Below are 27,161 nucleotides of genomic sequence, written 5' to 3'. Positions count from 1 at the left end.
TTACTTCTTACGTGTGTACACTAGTAGTACACGCACACATTTTTTCCTTGTGTCATTCTATTTATAAAATGGACACCATGAAATATCGCGTTATTAACGATTACGAGACTACCGTGGCACCAGTGCTGCAGGAATGGCTCTAAGAATTAATGATGTGAGACGGTGGATGTTAATGTGGTGTCGCAAAAGAAAACACAAGTCTTTCAAAGAAGCTCAGGTGGCAAATGTCCATAGATAGCAATAGTTGTTACTTTGATCAATTAAATATATTATATTTAAAAAAATAAAATTTTCAAATGAATGCTTCAAATTGAATTAAATTTGAAATATACCGTATCAGGCTGCTAGTTTTATCCACAACAATGTTATAACGGGCTTTCATATGCTCAACTATTCGAGAAAAAGATTGCCTTGACAGGGGAACGCCAGATATATAAATGTAAGTTGATGTTATACGTTAAAGCCGGAATTACATTACGAAATTAGTGGCATGAAATGAATTTTGTGACAAGTTTTACCAACAGCTTCACGTGCAATTCAATTTCGTAATGCAAATGAGTTTCGTGTCCTACGCGGTTTTTTGGTGAAAATAATTTCATGCAACTAGTTTTATGATGGAGATGCGACGTGAAACTAGTGTCGCGAAAACACCTGTGCTGTGCGGACGTGTCTATTGATGATGCCACCCCGAATTTCGTATGATAGACTTAAAACTATTTACAGTTGCATTATATTGTTATTCGTTGGTGTGCTGAGTTCATGCGAGGAAGAACATCTATTAACGACGACTCCTGGATGTCGCCCTACATAGTACTGACTGAACAAGTGATTAAAAAGTTTAAAATATTGTCTGGGCGTGTCGTTGTGTCGAATTTCACACAGCTGTTTGTTACAACAAGACCTAGATCGATTTTTGGCTTTAATAATAACTATGGGCGAAAGATGGTTTCACCATTATGAACCGTAAAAGACAGAACAGCTCAAAACTTGGAAGAGACCGTCATTTCCTACTTAAAACTTAAGGCGATTCCATGAAATCATGAGCTGTTTTTTTCTGGAACTTTTTGTTTTTATGATTATAAGTTAACATCTCTTCTATCGAGCTTTAAATACATCAAACCAACACAAAACTGGTGTACTCTGAATTCTACTCTGAGGTCTTAGGTGTGGTCCTCAGATTTTCATATCTGTTTGGAGATCATTTGTTTTTCTAATAGGTTAGTGATCAGGCTTGAAACACGCCGTTGAATATTTGCAGGATTCCTCACGATGTTTTCCTTCGCTTTACCAGTGCATAGACAGTAAGGGCACAGCTGAGAATCAAACCTTATTGGCTCACGCTGAAATCCACTAGACCAACACCTCTTTATTATGTTTTCGGAAGACATGTATTAACGAACTTATGAACGCGAAACAAATGGACCTATGCCACGGTGCAGTTTTATACAAATTTGTATGTTAGAATTCTGTTCAGCAGTTGAAGATCATTCACTTGCTGATATACATATGTACGGTGACTCTAAAGATTGGACTTTGTATCACAATGTTACAAGATTGAGTGATTATTATTTATGAGAAGGGCGTTATGTTGAGGTATAAATGCAGACGTGCTGCAGGGCACAGACGTTGCAACAATTTGTACTTTTATTGCTGACTGGTTCTGTTGAAATAGATTCTATGCTCTTTTCCGGAAACTCATTTGTATCAGTCAAGCATTTACGGGGTCGACACAGGAAATTCTAGATAATCTTCTTATATGAAACATGTTTTTATTTAGTTTATTCCGATTATTTTTTATAATAATAATTAGATATAATTTATTTATGATTATACAGTATTTACAATTTAACCTATATAGGTAATAAAAAACAAATGTAAAACGTTTGGTCTCTGTTGCGGTATGCCTTTAACGCTGGCAGCATTTCCTCGCTTATTTATTGCGATACTTATTCGTTGAGCGTGAAAAACACCAGCTCTGGAGTCACCAGTACTATCTACCAGGTGCCAACTAAAATCTTTAATTGGCGCCGTGCACTTGAACCCCACGGGCCACGAGTCTCTACTCCAAAGGGAACAAAACAGACTTATAACTTACTTGTTCAACAGCGACCTCTACTGTGACAGAGACTAAACTTTAAAATATAAAGTGTTTTATTTACTATCTACAGCTTAGCTATCTTATAGTAAGTAATTAATTACTTTTATTAAATAATAATCTATGAATATTGACCGCGGTTGTCTTAACTTCAAAATGTAATTCTCCATGCTCTTTGTCCTTTATTACATAACGAGGTTTAAGTTTTTAATGCAATCTCTATGATGTACTGTACCTTTAAAGCATATTGTTTTAGAACTAATAAATAAATGTAATATGCAAAGTCATAATTATGATTACACTGCCCACTTTACGAATGTGTATAGAATGTAAAGTAATGAATATTTGCTGAGTTTTCTCAACGGACGTCGAGGCAGAATACGAAATTCCATCCGTATCACCTCGACGTCCGTCGTTTTCTAACATTTTTGTAATAGGTATTGCTTTCTCTTACGTAAACATATATTACTAAACGACATAAAATTAATCTATACACGTGGTGTGATCTTTGACCCTCGTAAATGAGTAGTTTTCCATTTTAGTTACTATGATGTGTTGCCTACCTAGACTTTAATTTCTCTTATACATGTATGATATCTGTGCGACTTGCATTATTATTATTAGTCAGATATAAATAAACGAACCTCCTTCGTTATATCGAAGCAAAGGCACTGGTATCGGCTGCCACTTTCATTATAATTTAATAACAAATTAATTCAAAACAGTTGTAATATTACTTGATTTGCCAATATTAAGAAACCTACAAATTGAAAGAAAACAATTTTTTAACTGGATTAAAGCTATTTGTATTATTATAAACTTATAATTATTATACATAATTTCAAATTTAAATTTTTTCTTTAATTATAAGCTATTAAAAGCTTTAATTCGATTTAGAAATGTTTTCTTTCAATGTGTAAAAGCTATGTTAACCAAAGACAATACAACCTACAAATTAACAGACTTTTTGATAGTCTGTAGTAATTTCATAGTCTTTAATATGTATGTTGAAGCAATGGTGTTACTGTCAGCTGCTATTGTCATTATCATTTAATAACTTCAACGTCAAATTAATTCAAAACCGTTAATACGAAAGTTTTCTATGACGTTCTCCCCCCTAAAGTCTCCCGTCCGTAAGTGTTATGTCCGTATGTTTGTGTATATGTATAGTCCATATTGTAGATTTTTATGTAAATATATAAAAAGCAATAAAATTAAAAAAATATTTATAAATTGTTCATAAATAGGAAATAGTATTTAATAATGTTGTTACTCATATTTGTGTTGTCTGTGGTGTCTAAAAACCAATAATCAAATTTCAACTATCATTTTTAGGTGTATAATCGAAATTAACTGAATTATTATTTTTACCGATCAATCTCCTTGGCACTGGGTACAAGACCCATTTGGCACAAATAAAAGCCATAAACAAGAATTGAATTCAATACAAAAGGTTTATTTAATTTGTCAATATTGCTAGATCTATAAATTAACGACTATTCAATGGTCGATAATAATAATATCAAGTCTGCAAGTAATTTGTAGATTTAATATTGGTAAAACAAATAAACAATATAACTACATATTTTAACTAATTTGACTTTGATGTTGTTAAATTATAATGAACATGGCAGCTATTTTAATCGCGGGTCACAGTGTTTATAATCGAACCACACCAAAGACTTGACATGTGTCAATAGGTTGTAAAATATATTTAACCAAATTAGGTGATTAAGTTTTCAAAAATACTTAGTTATCACAAAAGCCTTTATTCGACTTTTGGCGGATGAAAACGCGAAGCAAAACTATGACAAAGAACAATGTAAATTAATGTACAAAACATTAACGTTTTGAAACAAAATATGTATGATATATAAACGTTGCGTAGAGACGCAAGAGAGTAATTAAATTGAAAGTGAATTAAAATGTTATGGCTGAATAAATGTTTTTCTTTCTTTCAACGAAATTTCCCTGCCTGTTTAAGTAAATTTAACCATCCATGAAAATTTTATCCTTATTACGAAGAATGCTTGTGCACTGTAATAAAAATAAGAGGGAAGATAAAGGAAATATTCAAGTTAAATATTTGGTAAACAGCTGAAAAAAGCTCGATGGAAATTGTGTAAAATGTACATTTTTGTTAGCTGCAATAAATTTATTTTTAACAAAGCACTAGAAGGTGAAATATTTATTGTACTACTAAGTTAATGAAATGTTTATTATTATTTTAAAGATATTACAATTCTGACTTTGAAAGTCCAAAAGTTCAGTAAAACTTTTGAACAGAAACAATAAATCATTCGCATTCCCCAATACCGAAATGGTATACAAAAAGTCGGTGTCAGTATCGCCCTTGGAATTTATATAGTTTAAATTTTTATATACATTGATTGTTAATGATAGTTTTGTTATGAGAGTAATTTACATAAAATATACATAAATTAAAAAGCGTTATGATTTAAGTTAGACACGGTTGTTTATGTGCATTTGAGTAAATTAAGAATCATAATTAACACGTAAAAATAATTATTTGTTTACATGTTAATCCGTAGGTACGTCAAAGGGACTGGGGTCACGCCTTCCTGTACGAAAAAGCGTTTGAAAATTTAATTATAATTTCTAAAGCCAATAATGTAATTAAAACTACATTTGTGTACTAATAAATGTCTTTCAATGGTAATTTATATCTTTTCGAGAAGTTACTGGAAGATAAACTAATACTAATTATCTTTGTTTCGTACTCTCCTCACATCATTTCTTTTTTATGTTGTATGACTGTAAATAGACTCTACGAATCCAAAGAAGTAGCAGATATAAAACTATGAAAATATTGTATAATCATACCTGACAAAAATTTATATCAAACTAGATGACCCGGCAAACGTTTTGCCATGTATATTATATATAGGAAACATTTTTTTAGTTCAATAAAAATAATTATCTACTATAATATAAAAATAGGGGGTTGATCAGAGAGGGGTGTCAATTCGGGGTTGAATTAATAAAAACAAAAAAATTGTCTAAAAAAATAAAAATAATATTTGGGTTGGACAGCCCTTATCACTTAGGAGTTTGAAATATAGATGGTAGCCGATTTATCCGAGTCTCAGACTTACTGAATATGCATAAAAAATATCATAAGAATCGGTCAAGCCGTTTCAGGGGTGTATGGGAACAATTATAAGTGTACAAAATATCGCGATAGTTTTAATTTGTCTTTTAAATAATAGATAATAGAACAATATATTTAATTTAATATGCATTGGAACTATTTCCTCTCATGGCAACACTCATTCTTCTAATAGGCGTATTTGATCCAGAGGTCGGCGGATGCCTAGACCTAGTAGGCCGTGGTGGAAGCCTAGAATCAGTACTTGCTCTTGCTCTAAACTGATCCACGTTTTCACAAGAAGAGTTGGAGTCGCTACGAGTAACACCCTCGATCTCTTCTCTTTCTTCTTCAAAGTCAAATTCGGTCCAGCGGCGACCTGGAATTATTTTTGACATGATTAAAAAACGTTAACAAAAAGTATTATTTAATACCTATAAATAATAAGAAAGCCGTAAACATGGTCAGGCATGTTCCCAATTAAGAACGACAGTGCCCAATGAATAATAATATTTTTTTTTATAAAATAGGGGGCAAACTCTCAGGAGGCTCATCTGATGTTAAATGATACCGCCGCCCATGGACACTCTCAATGCCAGAGGGCTCGCAAGTGCGTTTCTGGTCTTAATATTTTTATTTGTAAGTTTCTTAATAGAACAGGGGCAAACGGGCAAGAGTCTCACCAGATGTTAATTACGCAGGTGGTAATGCGTTACTGGCTTATTAATTTTATCTCGAAGGACACTAGTCGAATTGATTGGGAAATACCTCCATGGGTAGCAACCCAGCAGATCCTATCGAGGTTCCTATCCTATCGATTGCTACGCTCTTTATGTATAGTACTCGTTCGTATGAAATGACACGTGGAGGTGTTTTAGAGCCAAAAATCGACACCTACTTGTCTTTAAAAGCGGAGGATTAAGCGCCACTAATAAGAATAAAATACTGACAATTTAGTATTGTCTTTTGTTAACATAGCTCTTACGCATTGAAAGAAAACACTTCTTTACCGAACTGAAGCTATGTATTATTATAAACTTATAATTATTTTACATAATCCCAAGATTTATTTCCCATAACCAATCCTAAGATACGCGAAGCCATTGAAACAAAAATACGGGGTGTATTTTTATTTCAATGGCTTCGCAATTTCAATAGAGAAGACGGCCTAAAATTATCAAACACCTGGGATTCAAAAACCCGTTCAACACCTCTTCAGTCTTCAGTCACCGTGACCACGCACGCTGTAAAGCACGCAAAACGTCGTAAAATTTAAAATTATGTAAAAGTTTATATATAGTGTTGTTATATTATAAGTTTAAAATAATACATAGCTTCAATCCGGTAAAAAAGTGTTTTCTTTTAGTGACAATTTATTTTAATTAGTTATACATTTGTTGAGCAGTTTTGGCTTTTCTTTGTCCACACTTAACATTCGCTCGTACGGTAAATGAAAAGAGGTTTCCTCATGCTTTAGACCCAATGTTGACGGCGGAAGAAAATTAAATAGTCACGCCACAGAAGAGGTCCAGACCTAAAAGGTTGTACCGCCACAGTTTTCTTTTATGTTTTTAGTTTGTTAAAGTAATATTTAATTCTATAATGTATTAAGTAATATCCTATTAAATATTGTTATCATCATTTTGATGATGATTCCTAGTAAAAAATTTAAACCATGGTATGAAAGTCTTGAGTTCGAATCAGTCTAATTAGCATCATCAATCATAATGATTATATTACATAATTATCGAATACTATTTAAGCTCAGTAGCCAAAAATACTAACACAACGATGTAGCTATGACAGTGCTGGGGTCTGTGGTATCGGAAGCTGCTCGGGAGAGAGGCCTCGTCAGTGCTTTGGTGATGTCTGACTCGCTTCTGCCTCTCGACCACTTGCTGCCCACCCGCCAAAACCTACGTGCATCCCTGAAGACTCCGTATACCTGAAATTGTAAGAATTCTTTTAGATAGCTTTACGTGACTTGTCAGCGATGGAATTGGTATCAGCAATAGCCAAAGCACAGTGTGCGACTCCCATCCTTGAGGTCGTAGGTTCGATCCCCGACTGACCAACTTTCTTCTCGACTTTCTATGTGCGTATTTAACACTCGAACAGTGAAGGAAAACATCGTGAGGAAACCGGCTTGTCTTAAACGACGCGTGTTTCCGGCATGGGAGGCTGATCACCTACTTGCCTATTTGATTGACAAGCAATCATCAAACAGATACAGAAATCTGAGACCTAAAAAGGTTGTAGCGCAACTGATTTATTTTTATTCATCGCTATTGGAAATTCTAAGTTCCCACGCCCGTCAGAATTTAGAAGAAATTAATGGAAATATTTAGAAACGAAAACTCTTAGCCTAGTTCTCAGTAAATCCGGTCTAAGCCAAAGCTAAGTTTATAAATATTCTTAATAGGTGTTTTTTGTATGAGTAAAGAGAAAACGTTTTTATTAATCTGTGAATCCAAATAAAAATTGCATTGCATTGCTTTTCCATTACTCTCGTGTCAGTTTAAGCGTAAATAATTCATTTACTTACAGAAATTTAAAAGTATAAGAAACAAAACTGGACCAAATCCAGGTCTAGAGAAGGAACACGTTAAAAGTAGCTATAACCGACGAGCATGCATGGTGAATGTTATGAAAGTGGATGATGCGAGGTTTGTCTGGACCGTAAGAGATCCGATGTCTAAGGAAAAGGCATGAAAAACATCAATGACGCAAAAAAGAATCAAATCAAACTTTTAAAATTTGTTTCAATTTTCTTTTAATTAATTTTTAAATATAAAAATATTCTATTTATATTTCTATTATTACTATGTAGGTTAAGGAAATTGTAGATACTGTATATTTGATTGTTTGTTTAGGTTTTAATAAACGATAAATCTATATTATAAATTATTATTATGAATATAACGAAATTTCACTTGATGGTTACATGTTAGTGGATAAATTATGTACCACAAAGAACGGTTCGCTGGCCGTCGATACACAATCTTATACTAGAATAATAAGTCCTGAGTACATAACTCGTTACAATATCTTCTTACCAGCAAGAAAGGCACCCAATATTATCAGCCGTAAGGATTTGGAGAAATTCTACTAGTTTGGGAACAAAGAGAGGTTGGACTGATATTAGCTAATACTTTGCCTCACGATAGTTCTCAAAAACGCATTAAACATTCACTATAACATTCTAAATAGTGGACGTAACTATTATCAATTATAATTAACAAAAAGTATATATCAAAATAAAAATGTGTCTAACGTAACCCGAGTAAATCTCAACAATGACTCAACTAACAAATGTGACGATCGGCCGAGAAAAAATATTTGGGACCACCCTCATCAAAAATTATTAAATTGAATTTATCTATTTCGAACATATTATTTAAAGATACACAAGAAAATGTATTTTCTTGGCTGTAATTCATGTTTAATCATTAAATATAACTACGGGTTCCTACGGAGACATCGCTTGTTAGCAATCCATCTTTCGATTTTTCTTTTTTGCTTTTAGAATATTTATGTTTTGTTATTGTAATACAAAGGTAACAAGAAAAACAAACATTATAAAACATATCATAAGATCCCCCGTTTAGGTATAAAAATAAAAACGAATCGCTGCCGAATTTATGTATGCACTTACTGCAACAAATTGCTACAAAAGAATGCGTATATGGGAAACATTATTTATGTTAAATATGAAACGTAAATAAGACAAAAATCGAGTCGTCGAGTTAAGCCTCCTCCAACAGATTTGATGCTGATTAATAGTGATTAGCCAATATATTAAGAAATTATATAGTCTCAATCGCTACGAACGAATCAACGTGAACATGCAGGGCACTAGTATAAAAAAATATAATACGCCTCTGACTTTAAATCTAATTGGACACAATTTATTTTATTTATTAAAACTTCGTTACATTACAATATAAAAAATGAACATAATTAAATTAAAAGGAGGGCAACTGGCCGCCTAATCGCTTTCGAGCGACCTCTTCCAGGCAACCACTGTGAGTAAAGAAAAAAAATGTATTAAATTACATAAGGTAGGCAAAGTGCAAAAATACAGTGCAATAGTTATAAAGAAGAAACTAAACAGGAACAAAAAATAAACTAAACTGATACTGGATACATGAAAAACAAAAAGTAAAAAGTGGACATGAATCACGATAATTCAAGATCAGTCTCACGTCAGTTAGTACGAAAGTTAGGGTAATTTACACAGATTAAAGCTAAAAACAGGACCCGTGTGTGACTGTGAGGAAAGAACCCACCAAGCGGTGGTCCAGTTACTTGTTGACTGTCCGACTTTCAAGCCAAGGGCGGTCTGGAACACGAGACTGGCATGAGGCTATCTCGTGATGGGCATGTTGCTCGAGCACAGATCGTAGCTGACAATTCTGCTAAGAATTAGCAAATATGTCAGTAAATGAATAACGGAAGAGGTGACGAGGGTATGTGAGCGGGATCCGACTCACACATAAATATCATGAGGATATTTCCGGAGTAGTTCTCGCTCACTCTCGGCGGAAGATGCCAAGCCCACCAGACCTAGTTTAAGAAATTAAGACCTAGTTTAAAATTTTAGGATAGGAGATTTGGCACTTTCCTGCGGCTCATCTTCTCGGCTACAGATCTGCCTGATAGGCTATTACAGGTTTTATGTAAAAAAAACTTTAATATCCGCAGTAACTTTCGGCTTGAGAGGCCTTAAAATAAACTCATAAATCGTGACGACGCGGAGACCCGCGATCAAGTTATAAAAACAAATCTGGCCTATTAAGTAAAATATTTTCCTTTGTACCTTTCCGCAGTAAATTGCCAATTAATTTACACAGAACCTATTCCTTGTTGCATTTTACTAGCGGTTTCTTCAATCGAAGTTTAATAACTTGTAAATGAATTTATAGGTAACTCGGGTTGACTGTTTGAAGAGTTTTATGTGAAATAATTTTGTATTAAAATTTTTAACCTGGTATAAATGTTTTATTATGTTATTGTTTGATTAAAAACGTTATCTATTTCTAAAGTGACTTCAATTATTTCGACATCCCCTGCTGAACATGGTCTGGATTTACAGCCATCTGAATCCAACAGCTTCCTTTCTAGGTCATCTGTACATATGTACATTTAGTACTCGGGACATAATATTTTGTCGTTACGTCATCGTAATAAATAGAAGATTGTGAATGAAATCGTTATAAAAATAAAAAGAAAAAGCAAAAAGAATTTTAAATTTCTGATATTTAAATTCAAGAGATTTTTAAACTGTTAATATAAGATAATTTTCTATAATATTTTTCTTATAATACATGAAATTAATTAATTTATTAAGTTCCGATTTTAGTGCACACAAAAGAGTCTTGAATAATAAAGGCAGTAATAAAATAATCTAGAGCAGTGTTGGCCTAGTGGCTTCAGCGTGCGACTCTCATCTCAGGACGTAGGTTCGATCCCCGGCTGTGCACCACTGGATTTTCTTACTATGTGCGCATTTAACATTAACTCGAACGGTGAATGAAAACATCGTGAGGAAACCGGCTTGCCTTAGTCGACGGTTTGTGTCAGGCACAGAAGGCTGATCACCTACTTACCTATTCGATGAACAATCATTAATCATGAAACAGATACAGAAATCTGAGGCCCAGACCTAAAAATCTATACTTGTTTTACATTACATACATTAAATTATTTATTGGAAAACCCGACTTATTTTTTTTTAAATAATTTGGTGCCAGATCCTCTTCATCTTTGTTAGACAGATACCGATCCAGACCTTTAATTGCGACATTGAGTGTAAGAAAGTTTAACAGTCTATTTCAAATAAAAAAGCCTGTTAATAATATAAATAAACTGGTGGGCTTGCCAACTTCGTATGGAAACGGAAAAACACAAATATTGACAGTCGCGTAAAAAACACAAATATAAATCTGTCAAGAATAATGTAGCTAATATTGTTTTTAGTTTGTGCGAGTACTACACATTATTATTATTGATGGTTATAAAGGAGATTTAAGTTTTAAAAATAGATGACCCGGTGAACTTCGTACCTACATATGTATGTGTTAAAACTTAATGCAGAATTTTTAAAACAGACCAAAGAGATACCTCATACTACATCTATGAAACACAAGCTTATATAGGCATCATTCATCATCATTAAATATGTATATAGCAACCAAGTCACAATTTTTATTTCTCGATAAAAGACAGCAAAATTTCCCGGCTAGGAACAGTTTATTTTGGATTTTGATTTGTCGTTTTCAGTATTTTTATTTATTATGTTTACCACCGTTAAACCTTTCCTGAACTTTCACCAATATTTAAATATCGGTTCAACCATTTTCGAGTTTTAGCGAGACAAACGAACAGCAATTTATATATATAGATGGTGTCCAGATTAAACACTAGATATATACGCTATTTTTTATGACGTAAAACTCCTGCTTAACATTGTAAATTTGCGACACTAGATGGCGTTAGTAAGCCAACGTTTAATAGACTATAATCAACCATAACAAGTTATCTGTCAAATGTCAATGTGACAGTCACTCCCTGACTACGTTGCTGGGTTTTGGGAAAAAATTTACGATACAATTCCATTTAAGAAGTATAATTCAAATAGTTTTCAAATATAAGTGTAAATTACCTGATCAATACTCTCTCTCACGGAAATTTCATGAAAACAAACGCAACCGATTTCTTTACTTCGTCGCTGGCCTTCCTCAGTCGTCACCATACGATCACCAACCTGATCCACTTTATTACCAACTAGCACTACGGGTGTCTCGTGAATATTATCCTAAAAACATTATTATGTATAATATAATATGCAAGTACTAAATATACAAATAAAAACATTGTCAATACCAACTTCGCGGCAGTATATAATTGTTAATTGTCTCTGGCTGAGAACTATTTAAGACTTCGAGAAATTTCAGATGCGCACTCAGACACGTGAAACAGAAATGCAGTAACTGTTTCATTAGCAAATTTTGGTTTTGTCGGAAATCGAACTCAGAACTACGTAATATGAATATAAAAAATGAGGTTGGCTGTGTCATGCACACGGTCGTGTGTTGTACGTCAATACGTGTTTGCTATAATCGACAAGTTGATAAGTTGACGACAGCTAGTGATTATAACTTAAACGAACATCGAAGCCGAGGCAACTGTTTTTACTAATAGCAAAACGACCTCAAAATGGCGGCGCTTCCCCCTCCACCACTTATCGCTTATCGCATGAACTTTTTTGATTCTTTAGCTCTCCAATGGTACAATTTAATCTTGTAGAGGATAGTTTGAAACTGTAACGCCAAAATGTTTCCCCCGATTTTGTTATCATTATGTTTTTTTGGATTGCCCCCGTATATAGGTACATATAGTATGGTTATATTACATAATATCACAATGTGAATATAATAGCATATTTCGTAGTATATGGCTCATTGATTCTACCAAAATTAGTTCAATTTGCTTCAGTGCAATACCCAGTCACTAGTTCTTAGCCAGTGTTCAAAACTAGACATAATGAATATTTCCTCGGTAATGAAACAAAAGCCCCTTCTCCTCCAGGGAGCTTCAAACTAACAATAAAATAAATATTCTCCAAATATACCTATTGGAAGTCTTATAATATTTTGAAATTAAAACCTCGGAAAAGTTTTCCTCAAAGTTGGGAAACAATGGAGATTCGAGCTCTGTTGTGTAAATTGAGCCAAAGGAATTTTTATCCAATATATATTTAATGAAAAAGGTTATTTCGATGTAGTTAACATTCATATTTTTTATTTATTTATTCACACTTCGTTACCTTATACACAACATACAAGCAGGTTACTTTAGTAATTAGGCAACGGGCCTTATCGCCATCAAGCGATTTCTTCCTTAATATTATATTTTGTAATCCAGTGCATAGTAGCTTTTAAAAGTGCAAAGCATTTGCCTAGTCTTAGGTGAATTTTGTTACTAAAATGACATGAGAGACAACATTCGAAACCAAAAATAAAGTATTTTCACCATTTTTGTTCCCTTGGGAATAGAGACTCTTGGGTCATGGGGTTCAAGTGTACAGCTAATTCAAGATTTAAGTTGGTGCCTGGTTAGTAGCGGTGAACCCAGAGCTGCTACTTTCCGAATAAGTATCCCAATATAGCGACAGCATTAAAGGTACACAGCCACAGGGACCAAACTTTTAAAATGTTATTTAATTTATCGCAATACAGCGAGCAAATGCTGCCAGCGTTAAAGGAACACTGCCACAGAAGCCAAACTTTTTAAATTTGTTTTAATTTTCTTGTTATTAATTAATTCTATGATTATTATGTAGGTTAAGAGTATTGTAAATTCTGTATATTTTACTGTTTTAATAAACGATTATATGGGTATAGTTCTGCCGTAGAAATTACATTTAATAAATGAATTTAGTTTAGTTTCCTATTTATCCAAGTTTAACAAGTTTTATTTAAATAAATGTACGTAATAAATAATCTTGGACATACATAATCTATATAAATAATAATGAATCGCAAATAAGCGAACTCGGAGACGGAAGGACCAATTAGAGTTTTTTTTTATTATAGATTCCTTGAAATCTCAAAGGTTTTTATCAAAAGAATAATAAGAAAAAAATGTTTAATTTCTTACATAGGGTAATCGTACATTCTGAAAAAAGCGAACAGATTGTATGGGGTAGCATACAAAAATGTTCCATATATTGGTATGGCTCACCTGCTGTTAAGTGCCCATGGACACTCTCATTGCCAGAGGGCTCGCGAGTGCGTTGCTGGCCTTTTACTGTTACTATGTTTTAATAATAATTTTATATAGGACAAATAATTTCATGTATATTTAGATATCATGCCCTCATAACATATTAAATGCGGTGAATACTTAGATAAAAGATAAAAATAGATTGTTTTATTATTAGAAGGCGCCCTTCTATGTTATATCCATATGAAATAGTAACGGTATAGTTTTATATAGTAACCATATCGCTTTATAGTATACAATATATTTGGTTTCTGCGTACTACGAAAATTAAATCAATTAAAAGAGAGAATATTAAGACATTAGGGAGATGGATTTAAGCTGTGACTTTGGCAACAGGAGGTTAGTCACGTTATTATTTGTAAGTTTAATTTAAAAAAGTAAAAATATCTTAAGTTCATTACCGACCAACTGTGGTTTGACCGTGTGTGTGGTTTTAGTAATTTATAACAATTACCAGACTACACTTCCCGCGTATTATTACACGATTGTATACAGATTATATCAGAAAATTAAATTAAATTTATCTAACTGAAATCGACCTTACGTAATTTTACTTAAGTAACCGTTTTTTAGCAAAAGAATTTATATGACCATTAAACTGGATGGTAAAGAATATATTAGTTTTTCTTTTTTTGTAAATCACAGTCAGGGATTAAAAGCCTGCTTTATGTGCCATTGGAGGAATCCTATGCTTTAAATATGCTGTACATCTTTTTATGTTACAGAAGGCAAACGGCCAGGAGGTTCACCTGATGTTAAAGAAGAATTGGTACGCTCAGATCTTGAAGGACCTTAAGTGGAATTGGTTTGGAAATATTGCAGTAGGCAGTTGGTTCCACAGTGGTGGTTCGCTTAAACTATTCTACACATAACTTTTATTCTTTATATACGTGATTGACTCTAAAACAGTGAAAGAATAGCTTGAGGAAATCCAAATATCGTAAATGGCTACTCGTCTAAAGTGTAATGAAAAATACATCAAATGCAATGTGCCTGCCGTGGTGATAAGGGGCAACGTAGCGCTTCTGACGTAATTTAAATACCAAACCTTTGCATTAATTAAATAACAAATAAATGAAACAACTTCTGACTCCCACAAATTCTGTAATATTTTCTGTTAATGAACGGATGTTGGCTCGGTTATATACAGACTTAAATATCTATTCAAAATGTAACCCCAGCGCTTTGGATATTGAAATAAGCTTAGTGGAACTTTATTTAAAAGATAGATAGTATTAGTCATCATAACAATCAAATATACAGTATTTAGTATACTAAAAATAATGTAATAATAATCAACTAAAACAAAATTAAATTTCCTCTATTCTATATATTATAGAGATATTTATTCGTTGAGCGAAGAAAGCACCAGCTCTGGAGTCACCGGTACTATCTACCTCTATCTTAAATCTTTAATTAGCGCCTGTGCATTCGAACCCTAAGGCCCAAGGGAACAAAAGCAAATGAGAAAAGTCCCAAATATTAAAATACATTTAAAGTACACAAACATTTTTGTTGGGTATCGCTTTTGCAAGTTATATAGCGCTTGACTGCGAGTACGCATCGTCCAATGTCTACGCTACGTTGATAGGTGACTATGACAATTGACATTTACAGAACCCATTTCTATAAATGTCAATTATCCGGGGCTGTTTTAGCCTTTACCCACAGATATATATTTTAAAAATAGAACAAAAAGTTTTCTAAGTTGTAGGCTAGGATAACCTTAAAAATTATGAATTAATAATCGTATTAGATTACTGACCTTTAGCGACGAAGCGAGCCTACGCCGCCTCTTATTATAGTTTATTAGAAATTTTAGTCTATGACACTCGTCGAAAGAGCATTTATCTGTCACAGAGTATACCAAGACAAATGCCTCTGCCCATTTTATATGGTTTTCCAAGCTTTCGCATTTCTAGAAAAATAAATCAGTTGATTTAGGTGGTAATTCACATCGTCTGTTCGCAATTAAACATATATTTTTGTAGCTGGGACGGTAGAAGTCGTTAATGGTATACAAAAAAAAACTAGTTATTATAAATTAAAAATAATTATTAAATTTTGATAGAATAATTTGATAAACACGATGAACGGTGGTATCTCGTCATACGTATCAAGTCAATGGATCTTTCCTCCTACCTACTGGCTCGGTAAAGGTAATCTTTGATAAACTCATAATATGTCTGTGACTAAAAAATTCACGAGATGTATCAGGCAGAGAAGGCTGAACACTTATAAGTGTGAATATGTCGTAGCACCACTGGACTCTGTTGTATTATTATAAGGATAATTCACAGTGAAAGAAAATACCTCAGCAATAGTAGACAGTGTTCTGTTCGCAAAAACTTCGCTTTAATGATGCAAGAGTTTTAAATATTATTTTAATTACTATCGCCCTAAATAACATTAATAAGAAAACTTTATATAAACCAAGAACTTACTTGAGGGTCGCCTGCAGAGTCAAGTATCTCAAAGTAAACCATTTCGTTATCAATTACCGTTTGAAAAGTGTATATTTTCTCCAAATTGGGATCATATTCGCCGATGAATCGTCGTGTAATAAATCTTACCACCAAGGCTGTAATGCAAAACACGAATGAACATAGTTTTGAAGTAACTTTCGGGGTTTTGAAAACGTGTTAAATCGTGCTCATAAATGGACTGGCCACAAAACCACCTGATGTTCAGTGAGATGCAGCCTATTGGAGGGCACACGTCGGTAGGAAAGATGGAAGGTGGAGTTCCACTCCTGAGGATGTCGACAACGAAGGGGTGAAACTCTCGTGATTCTGGACTCTCTCTTAGATAATGCGAGAATGGCCTTATGACTTAAATATTACGGCTGATGTCCACTTGCACCTCTTGTATTATAATTTTCTCATATAAAAATATGTTTCGGTATCAGAAATAAAGTTATTTAAACGTTTCGTAATCTATAATAGAAATACATTATTTAGATGTAATATGATTGTTTGGGGATGTCGGTGTGCATCCTGATGATGGACCCCACCCTGCACTGGTTACTTCAACTTTGACTTCAGTTTCTGTATCACGCGAGCTCAAGTGCACCACAGCACAACAGATAAAAAAAGCTTCCTCTCTTCCAATGGAGTCAAACGCCGACGTTTTTGGATGCAGAAGTCGATATCGTAATCGCTACAGATAACCATTGGTATTCAAATACAAGTCAATAAACTGAATTTGGTATAATTTTGGACCTAACAATTCGCAATTCATTGTTGTCATTCACTAGGGTCCCTATAGTAAGTTGTTTTGCGTTAACACTATATAAAGAACTTATCCCCAAAAAACCTATTCTTAATGCTGTATTCTTGAGTATCTGCTTATCTAGGTTCATAGGTTTAAGGATTTTGTCTTCATGAGATTTTATCTTCGTTTCTTTTGCTATATGCTAAAGATCTTAATAATATAATATTAAAGCAATTGAAAATCTTAATACGCAGTGTTGGCCGGCTTCAGTGTGTGACTCTCATCCCTTAGGTCGTAGGTTCGATCCTCGGATCCACCTATGGACTTTCTGTCTATATGCGCATTTATCATTCGCTCGAACGGTGAAAGAAAACATCGTGAGGAAACTGGCTTAGGTTAGACCCAAATGGTTAACGGCGTGTCTCAGAATATCAAGTGAAAAAATCTTCCGACCAGAGTTTTTAAAAATCGACTTAATGTACATAACCACTCGAACTCAGTTTAATTGCATAAAATGCTTCGAAGAACATTTTACAGGAAAAATAAAAAAGTCGCTACATATACGACGAATTTATTGCATGGAGAGAAAAGAAAAAGCAAATAGTTTTATTAAATTGCTTAAATGTTGTTCAGTACACGTGTAGAACCGTCATTGCAACGTGTTCCGACTGTCAACCCTCGCACATCAATATACTATTAATTACGTTTGTACCCTTATACCTTTTCACCAATAATTATGGAACAAATACAGAAATCTTAGGTCTAGAACTAAAAAGGTTGTAGCGCGCCTCATAATGTATTTTTTTAATAATATTTATCAAATTTCATAATTACCAGATTTGCCAACTCCAGACTGTCCTAGGATCATAACTTTAAACGGCTTGACCTTTGGACATAACACAAGTTTAGCCAACGAGGACTTTGGAGAGGTCATCGAAAGCATGACAAACCTGAAAAAAGTTTTAAATTTTTACATAAAATTTGACTTTATAAGATAATTTCGTATTTTTCATGTCGTTACATACATCAACAGACTGTAAGTCAAAACTTCAAAGTAATTTTGTAAATTTCATATTCAAATTGTCATAATTTTACGAGTAAAATTTTGACAAAGCTTTATTTACGGCATCTTTATATCATAATATGAATATATATAGGAGTTTATTCATATATATATATATATATATGAATAAACTGAAATGAAAAAGGTACTGGCAGGCATAGCCCAGATATAATAAAAAAAAGTAATCAATAATACTAGCGTGCAGAGTAGCATTGAGATGCTGGCTTCAAATTGATGAAACATTCTTTATATATGTATCTAGCACCTAGCCATTTTTACCTATCTTCGCAAACATTTCAGGGGCCACTTGAAGATGATATTAAAAAAAGCCTAAGTAATAAAGTGGTACTGTTGAAATATAAAATAACAATTAATAAAAGATATTACGTGATGCTCATCACATTGGACAGTACAAAACGTAGTTGATGACTCAGAAGTCACCACTCGAGTAAACAAATGTAACTTATATCGCATTGCATAGGTATACTAAATTATTATAATTTAGTATACTAGATTACTGTCTAGATTCTAGACTAGATTCTGTCATAGCATGGGTTCAATATAATTCATAGAGATCTTATCCCTGAGACATGTGATTCATGACCATAGGCCTTAAACCTATCCCTTAGTCACTATAATGAAAAAGTAGTTGTAGTAGACGGTACAGTAGACCTATCCTATCATCAAAATAGGAGTTGCAACCTTTGATTGACATGATTTCCCTGCATAACAGAGTTTATCCCACACATTACTCCAGGCAGGGATATTTGCTGCTATGGAAGCCTTGAGCAATAGCCAGCTCGATTGCCCCTTCGATCTTTACCGATTTTTCTATAGTACCAAGATCAGGCATGATCGTTACTTTAAAATTTAAATATCGTATATCAAGCGACGCAAGTGGAAATCCATAGGCCAGACACTCCGAAGAGATTCCAATTATATCCTCAGTCGTTTGATTGGAACCCGCAAGGAAAGCGGAAACGTGGACCTAAGCAAACCTAACGGCCTAAAGATGCAAATGTGACAGCGAGAGCCGGAAAGACTTGGAGCGAGGTGAAATACGAGGCTATAGACCGAACGCGATGGAGACTCCATCTAGGGGTTATACAAATACATAATAAAAATCATAATACCAAACATAAGCTAAAGCATGCAAATACAGCGGTCTAGTTTCGGGGTCGAGACCCTTGGTCCTAGCGCTATAAGGCTTTTTAAGAAAAAAGCAAAAGGATTAGTCGACATCACAAGAGACCGAAGACCTTGGGCAAAGAAGTCTACCTACTGAAAGGGGGAACAGTGCCAGTATTTAAAGGGACTCCATTTAAAAATATATTTTAGTTATTGTTTTTTGTTATATGAATTTCTGTTAGCAATGTTGGTTGTATCTGCATTTTCCGTTTATACATGAAAAATAAATATTGTATGTGTGTGTCGTGCTTTAAGAATAAAAAATACTTTGCCCTATACCCATCGGAATTTAGATAAATTAACCCAAACTGTTTATATCGTGCTACTAATAGCTATAAAATATTAAAGCTATCTTGATTGAAGTGATACAATTTACTATGATTTTTATCGTTCGATACGATAACATTATACATCTGCTCAATTCATGATACTACATCGAATATTAGTAATCGAACTATTTTTGACTCTGATATGAAAACGTCTCGTGCGTAGAATATATTTATGAAGATATATATAACTGTGAGATTAAAAACCTAAAAATACAAGAAACAATTTCGTTATATAAATCTACATATTTAGTATATGTACCAGAATATGTTCTGGTTTAGCGTTCCATGACAGAATCATGCTATTCCAGGTATTTCCTAACAGCTATGACAACGACCTACAAGAGAAGAGCTCACCATTCTTAAAGGACGGCAACGCACTTGCAAGCGTTGCAGGTGCCCCTGGGTAAGCACTCAATTCTAACCGGAAAATGAGGAGCGTTAGCCTCCAGTCGCATAAAAAAAGTCTTCATAGCTATTTTGTGTCCGTTTAAGAAAAAAAATCATCCTTCTCCAAAACGAATTGAGTGTTTTCATGTGTTTTTACACATTAGACTCTGCCATAACTCAGAACTAATATTGTTTCACAGTTCTGTATTTGATTTGAATGTGTTATGCTTAATAATAATGTAAATACATTTAAAATTATTCTGTTTATTACGTACGAGACTTTGTTGAATACGTCTGTCTTTTATATATTCGAGAAATCCGATCAGACTGAAGCTGTTAAAAATATTATGCGTTTCACAAAAGTACTTATAATCGACAAAGAGTCGAGAATAAACAGCTCCTGGTTCTGTTGAAATTACTATTTTCGCGTCTTTAGTTGGAATCAAAACATAATTCAGAAATATTTATTAATACGCACACAATACATTAACAATGAGAGATAAAAATCAATATAGAAAAAGTGTTTGCCGCAGTGTTTGGCCTGACCCACTATGTTTGCCGTGCACACTGTCCTTATGACCACAGCACTGATGATGAGGAATGAATAATCTAATGGAGTATTGAATATGCCCATGGGGAAGGGCTTTTAGTCACACTCGTATATACAGTGAAGAAAAACTTCGTGAGGAAAGAAGATCGGGAAAAGAAACTCTAGTTAATACTAAAAAAAAATGTGTCCGTATTCTAGTGTACATACGTAAGAAGTGAAATTTCTGACCTTATTTTTCGAAAAATGATCTACTATGGAAATTTACAGAAATTGGTTAAATAAAGTTAAATAAGTTAAAGTTTAACAAAAGGCTTTTATTATCATAGACAAATAATACAATTATTTCATTTTACCTTATTACTACTAAGATTATTACAGAATTTCATTAATTGTAATAGAATTATTACTATGTTTGTTATCGTTATTATATATTTTTGTTATTAATGCCTTCGAATCTCTTCGAATCAACCGTGGTAGGGACAAGAAAAACAAGGCGCGTAACGGAATAATGTGGCGCGTAACCGAAAAATGTGACGGATTTTTTTTTCTACAACGCCGATAAAGAAGTTTCACTACAAAAATAAGAAAAACATCTCTTTAATTTTATCTTAATATCAATCTCAAAGTTATGACACGTCAAAATGTTTAAAACTTTTAATAATGGTACCGTGAACTGTAAGAAAGTTGTTTACGGCTTCAATGCTGCAAATAGTATATAAAATACAGCAGTGTTATCTTAGTGGTGAAATGTGTGGCTCTGGATTCTAAAGTAGAACGTTCGAACCCAACCTGGGTTTTCTTTTTTGTAACTGCGCAATTTTTGAACGAAAACATCATGATGTCAACAAAAAAATCAACTGTATATGTTGTAACAGATGCAGTAATCTGTTAGATACATATATGAAACTGTAAGAGGTGTTATTCCATAATTTATATTATTTTTTAATGCTTCACTAATCGTAATATTTAAAAAAATACTATTCGGTATTACGTTGCATGCAAAACTATACAACTAAGTTTATAAATAATAAATATTTGTATTTTAGTATGTTTGTAACAAAACCCATGTCACTAAAAGAATGCCCCAATATCCCTGAATATTAATTTCTAAAATATTTTATATAAAAGTCCAGCCAGACGAAGCTAATTACAAAACAAAAACCACAGTGAAGCTTTCATTTACATTAATAAACACATTGCCAGTAACTGTAAAACTTGTAAATAAAACACAAATGTAGAGACATCTAAACAATACAAAGTACATAATATTAACTTACCATTTAATTAATAGGCGACTTCGAATATTTTACGTAATTGAATTTCTAGCTACGCAAAATATTACGGACGAGTGCGAAGCGTGCGTCTCTGTAAAGCTACCGTAAGCTACTGAATTTACCGTAGTCCGTGGTGCTTTTCTAAGGGCTTTAATCCTAAGTTTAAATAACCATTGACGTCAGAAACACTTATTGAAAGATTCTACAAGATTGAGACATTTTATTAGTTTTGGCTCATTAGTGGATTTAAAGAGCTAATACAAAGATTTTTTTTAAACTTTATTTTACCTAAAGTCCTCCGTATGTTCCTCGGCCAATAATACTGTTGGTACAGGCTGGTGAACTTGTTCTATAAAAAAAACAATACAGTAACTTAAGTAAGATTTCATTCCCATGTGCCTTCGTGCATAGCTAACAATTTCATAAATTTACACGTTTATTAGTAAATCGTAACTGGGGCCTTAGTCAAGATGCGTTAACATTAGTGTATGTAGAAAGTCGAAACAAGATTTGTATGAAAATGACAATTAGTTTTCGACGGTACATGTGAACAGACTGTCACTTTTTAGATTGTAGGGCGCGCATCATAGTGAATATTAAGCGGACATTGAAACTCAATGAGATATGAAGTAATTTAATTAAGTGTTTCTGCCATTATATTAAGGCGGGGAAGAATGATTATTCGAATCCAATTATTATGAATCACCTGGATTTGGAGCATATGGCAACGGAAACTGCGAGCGGTTCACGCGGTGCCAGAGTTGACACCTAACCAAGTCAGAGCTCACGTTCGCCGCAAACGAAAGTACTTGGTGGGCCCAGCTGTGACCAGCATATACGTATATCATGCGTGATTGCTGATCACCACTGGCTGAACCACTGGCTTATTAATATCGTGCGTTGATAATTATTACTTCCTAGAGTGCTGGAAAACCACTCAGTGGAGGCATAGTTTGCCTAGTGGCTACAATGTGCGACTCTCATCGCTGATGTCGTAGGTTCGATCCCGACTGTGCACTGGCACAGGAGGCTGATCACCTACTTGCCTATTAGATTAAAATGATACAGAAATCTGAGGCCCAGACCTAAAAATATTGTAGCGCCACTGATTTTTTTATATTTTAATAATGATAAGATTCTACTAAAGCGAAATGTAGAAGACTCCTTCAAGAAGAGACAGACATGATTTGGAGCTAAAAAATGAGCTCGAATTGAATAGCAATAAATGTGCCACAATGATAGTCAGTCGTGTAACATCTCTGATGCCTATAAAGAATCATCGGAAATAAAGAAAATATCATTGCGAAATTGTGGAAGAACAAATGAATGCACAACTAACGTTCCCGACACCACCACCTTACACAAACTATAAAACGCTTATGAGAGATCAGGATCAGTCATTTGGAGGGGATCAACGTACACCAACACGAAAGCTATTTCAAGCCTGTATAATGCATTGATCGGAAGTATACTTGACTTTAATTCATCAGTCTGGTCTCCGCATAAACATCAAAAACTCAGTTCATATAAAGCAAACGGCTGTTTAAGACGGCGGACAGGAATCTTATTTGCGATCCCTGGGGAAAGAATATGTCACGAGGCCCCGTCACAAAGAGATTGCTCGCGCTTAATACTGTCTCCAAATTATCGACATCTTTGTAGGGTGAATTCGAAAAAGCAACCTCGTTCTGTTAAGGTATATACATTATGTATAAATAAGTTGCAGATATTTAGCATATGCCTATTTAATTATCTTAATATTACCCGTAATAAATATAAAATAAATGATACTTTAAAATATTAATACATAAACTGATCGTGGTTGGCAACAAATAAGGCAAGACCCCGAGGCCGTTCACCAACCAGATTCACTGATCAAGTAAAAGATTCATCGTCCTCGGAACTGTACACTGTCATAAGAGAGGCGCTGGATAGAAACCGGTGGAAACACATAGTCCGTTCCAGATGCCAGGTGCTCCCATGCTTCCGGTTGTCTCTCTCCCTAAAATATGGCGAGGGGGCCGATGGCTGGCCATGCGTCATACTCGTGAACGGGTGCTACTTGTGGTGACTGGTCATACCTGAATTCGTGTATTCGGTGATCGTGGTGTTCCCACGAGAATGTAAGTGCGTGCTCCTATTTCACAATGCCTCCTGCTGATGTCATGTGGAACATAGTGTAATGGTTGCAGCTCCTTACAAACGTTGTGTAATACAAAAAAAAAACTTGGCGATTAAAAAGAGTGAGAGTTTATTGACAGTTCTTCTCTTCCGATCTACGCCCTTGATTTGAGAACTGGCAGTAAATGTAAAAATAGAAGCATTTAATGTATATATCTCTTTTATTGATGTTCATAAGTGTACATTGTGTTACCTATATGAATAAATGATTTTTGACTTTGATGCTTCCTTGCTGACGCTCAGACATGAGCTGTTTAAAGAGAGAGTTAAATATCGATTAAATATTTAAATTAGATCAATTAATGAACAATTATTTTCCCTTTAAACATTTGGATACTACACTTTTTCGTATTATTAAATTTTATAATAAAACTAAGGTAGATTGTACTTTTAATATAACTTTATGACCTAATTGTGGATAAAATGATATTATCAGGTGTTACTGTCCCACGTATAGCCCACTCGTGATAATAAAAGAGCAGTTTCGCGTGGCACTTCAATGTACTAAATAAATCGAATTAGGGCCATCTGTAATAAGAACTGCATTTATATTAAGTCGCGACGACATATAGATGATAGTTTTTAAGCAAAAATATACACGTTATAAATTGTACGTTTTAGTCACTATTTCATGTAAAAAAAAAATTCTTATTAATCAGTTATTTCTTAAAATCTTTTTAAAAGAGATGCTACAATGACGCGTTCTGTTTGTGATTGGTCAATAGCCTCTTTAAGCCATGCGACAACATACGTCATTAAGTTTGACAAATTACATGATTGACTCCCTTTGTTACTTATAATTCTAAATTTTAAACAGTAGAATCCGTTTAAGACGATCACGCTTAATACGATTTCACGCATAATATGCCACTTTACGCCAGTCTCTGCAACTCCAGACATATTTTCAAACATTTCTTAACGCTTAATACGATTCATAATCCCGTTTATTACGCCTAAGCCCTAGCCGAGAGGTTTAACCGAGCGCTCTAATGCGAGCCCCCAAAAATTCCCCCTCCCGCACGTGAAGAACCCGAGATACTGCAGCGTTATCCTCGATATTCTTCCATTGATGACAATGTAGCACCGTACGAAACTCAATCAATTGAGAATGTGAATAACACACAAAACGAGGCCCTGAGTGATAATGATGAAGACGAAGATGAGTTAACTACGGTTTTGTGAAACGCCCAGGCATTGTCAGATTTTAATGATTTATGACGCTATGTAGCTTCTTTGGATCAAAGCGAAGATGAACTGCAAATTTGAATTATTTTGAAAATCTTTTAATTGCTAATGCATCAAAATCTTTCTGTCAAACCAAAATAAGTGATTATTTAAAATAATGTAATTATAATTACAAAACGTATTTAATGTAATTCATAAATATATAATTTAATACCTATATATACCAAAATTAGAACATAATACATACTAGTACGTAGTACGTTTTATTTTTTCTATCCCGTATAATACGCTTTCTCGCTTAAGACGCGTTTTTGGTAGGGTCCCTTAGAAATCGTCTTAAGCGGGTTTTACTAATTGTTAAATTGTCATCTTCATAAACTTCATTACTAAAGGTCCGGCGTGATTTGAAAACTATATCCTCAAATTGTAATAGTACTTGTATAAATTCGGTGTAGTGTGATTCTTTATTATAGAAAGTCTCTTAAACATGTGTTAATATGAATTTTGTTGCCTATTGAAATTAAATCATTGTTAGGCCAATGACCATTATTGATCCGATGCGGCCGGCCTTACTGGAAGTTAACCCTAGTTCCTGTTTTAAATATTATTTACAAACAATTAATCTTGGTACAGAAAACTCATTTAGTTTTTTTTATTTATACCTCGTCATACGTCATGGAACATATAATATTATTAATTTCAATTACTTGTTTTAAATTAAGGTTCTTTGAATACTTACATTATATTTAAATTGGAATAGGGAGATAGGTCGCGCTACAATAAGATCTTCGTCAAATTCGTTTTGTTTTTATTAAGTATTTCTATATATATATGGATAAACTTATGGATTATATTCGACCATTCAAAATGGTCGCCATTACACTATTGTTTTCCGATATTTCATTAAAATTAATGGCCTCCGTTATTTATGTCCGCGTCGTTATCTTAATAACATATATAAGAATTTTCCACCCTAATTGATATAAAAAGTTGTAAAAATACACCAAATATCTATGTACTTTATTGATATAATCTTAAATGTTGATGATATTATAACAACTGACAACGGCTGATGTAAAGCTATCGAAACATCAAGAACTAAACATAAAATTAAATGCACTTAAATGGTTTCAAAATGGTAATTCGTTGTGTGTGCCATAATTTGACAAAATAAAAAATGTATTAGCTTACTAGATCTTAAACTAATATTTCGTTTGCGACATATTGTTGCAAATGAATCTTATCAGCTTTGCCATATTTTAACGAGATCACTGAATCGTCACACTAATATCTAATGAGACAGCCTAATGCAATTTGCATAATTTGTTCATCCACTTAATTTAAAAGACAAGAATCTCTCTCAATCTCCTGTCTATGTCAAATTGAGATAGTCCACTCACGTCATTTGAATTAACTGTATGGTATTTATCACGTATAAGGCGTGAGGTCCATACAATTTTTAATCACGCTTTGGTTGACCTATAATATGTAATATATATGTAATATCGAACTATTAGTAAAAATCTATCGTTTTTATTTTATTATATTATATTATATATGTACTTTATTATATTCAAAGATTTCTGAATAGAAAACCAGAACTGATCTGTAGTAAACTACGTTATTTTAAAATACAAATATAAAAAAAAAATTATATTTAAACTCACTTATCATAAAAATGACGGTGTTTTTCGCCCTCAAGACAACCAGACATTTTTGTACATACAAGCAATGCCTGCTATACTTGCCATTTTTGTTATAATAATAATATACACACTTGATGTAGGCCGAGATTTCTCT

General features: G+C 33.6%; 1 protein-coding gene across 2 annotated transcripts; it reads right to left on the bottom strand.

Annotated features, from left to right (window-relative positions):
• Positions 1 to 5,311: 5,311 nt before the first annotated feature.
• On the bottom strand, positions 5,312 to 26,152 carry LOC123715349 (ras-related and estrogen-regulated growth inhibitor). 2 transcript variants are annotated; one of them, XM_045670322.1, is made up of 7 exons: positions 26,101 to 26,152; positions 18,039 to 18,154; positions 16,436 to 16,572; positions 15,757 to 15,909; positions 11,869 to 12,021; positions 6,990 to 7,149; positions 5,312 to 5,583 (listed from the first exon to the last, which is right to left on the bottom strand). In XM_045670322.1, coding segments are annotated over exons 1-7 (957 nt in total). In that variant the 5' UTR covers positions 26,103 to 26,152; the 3' UTR covers positions 5,312 to 5,347. The 2 variants fall into 2 exon arrangements, with proteins under 2 accessions (XP_045526278.1, XP_045526279.1); XM_045670323.1 differs by lacking the exon at positions 26,101 to 26,152 and adding an exon at positions 21,999 to 22,157.
• Between the last annotated feature and the right edge of the window lie 1,009 nt (positions 26,153 to 27,161).

This window comes from Pieris brassicae, chromosome 10 (assembly GCF_905147105.1).
Source record: "Pieris brassicae chromosome 10, ilPieBrab1.1, whole genome shotgun sequence".
In the NCBI taxonomy this organism is placed as follows: domain Eukaryota; kingdom Metazoa; phylum Arthropoda; class Insecta; order Lepidoptera; family Pieridae; genus Pieris; species Pieris brassicae.
The sequence above is the reverse complement of the archived record's forward strand: the minus strand, read 5'-3'. Positions and strand labels throughout refer to the sequence as shown.

What these genes read in the sequence shown, in the direction of transcription:
- LOC123715349 (XM_045670322.1), bottom strand. An exon ending in GTCTGGAGTTGGCAAATCTG is followed by an intron (nt 16,573 to 18,038) that starts GTAATTATGAAA and finishes TTTGCATTACAG; the next exon opens with CCTTGGTGGTAAGATTTATT. An exon ending in TGTCATAGCTACATCGTTGT is followed by an intron (nt 5,584 to 6,989) that starts GTTAGTATTTTT and finishes AAATAATTCCAG; the next exon opens with GTCGCCGCTGGACCGAATTT.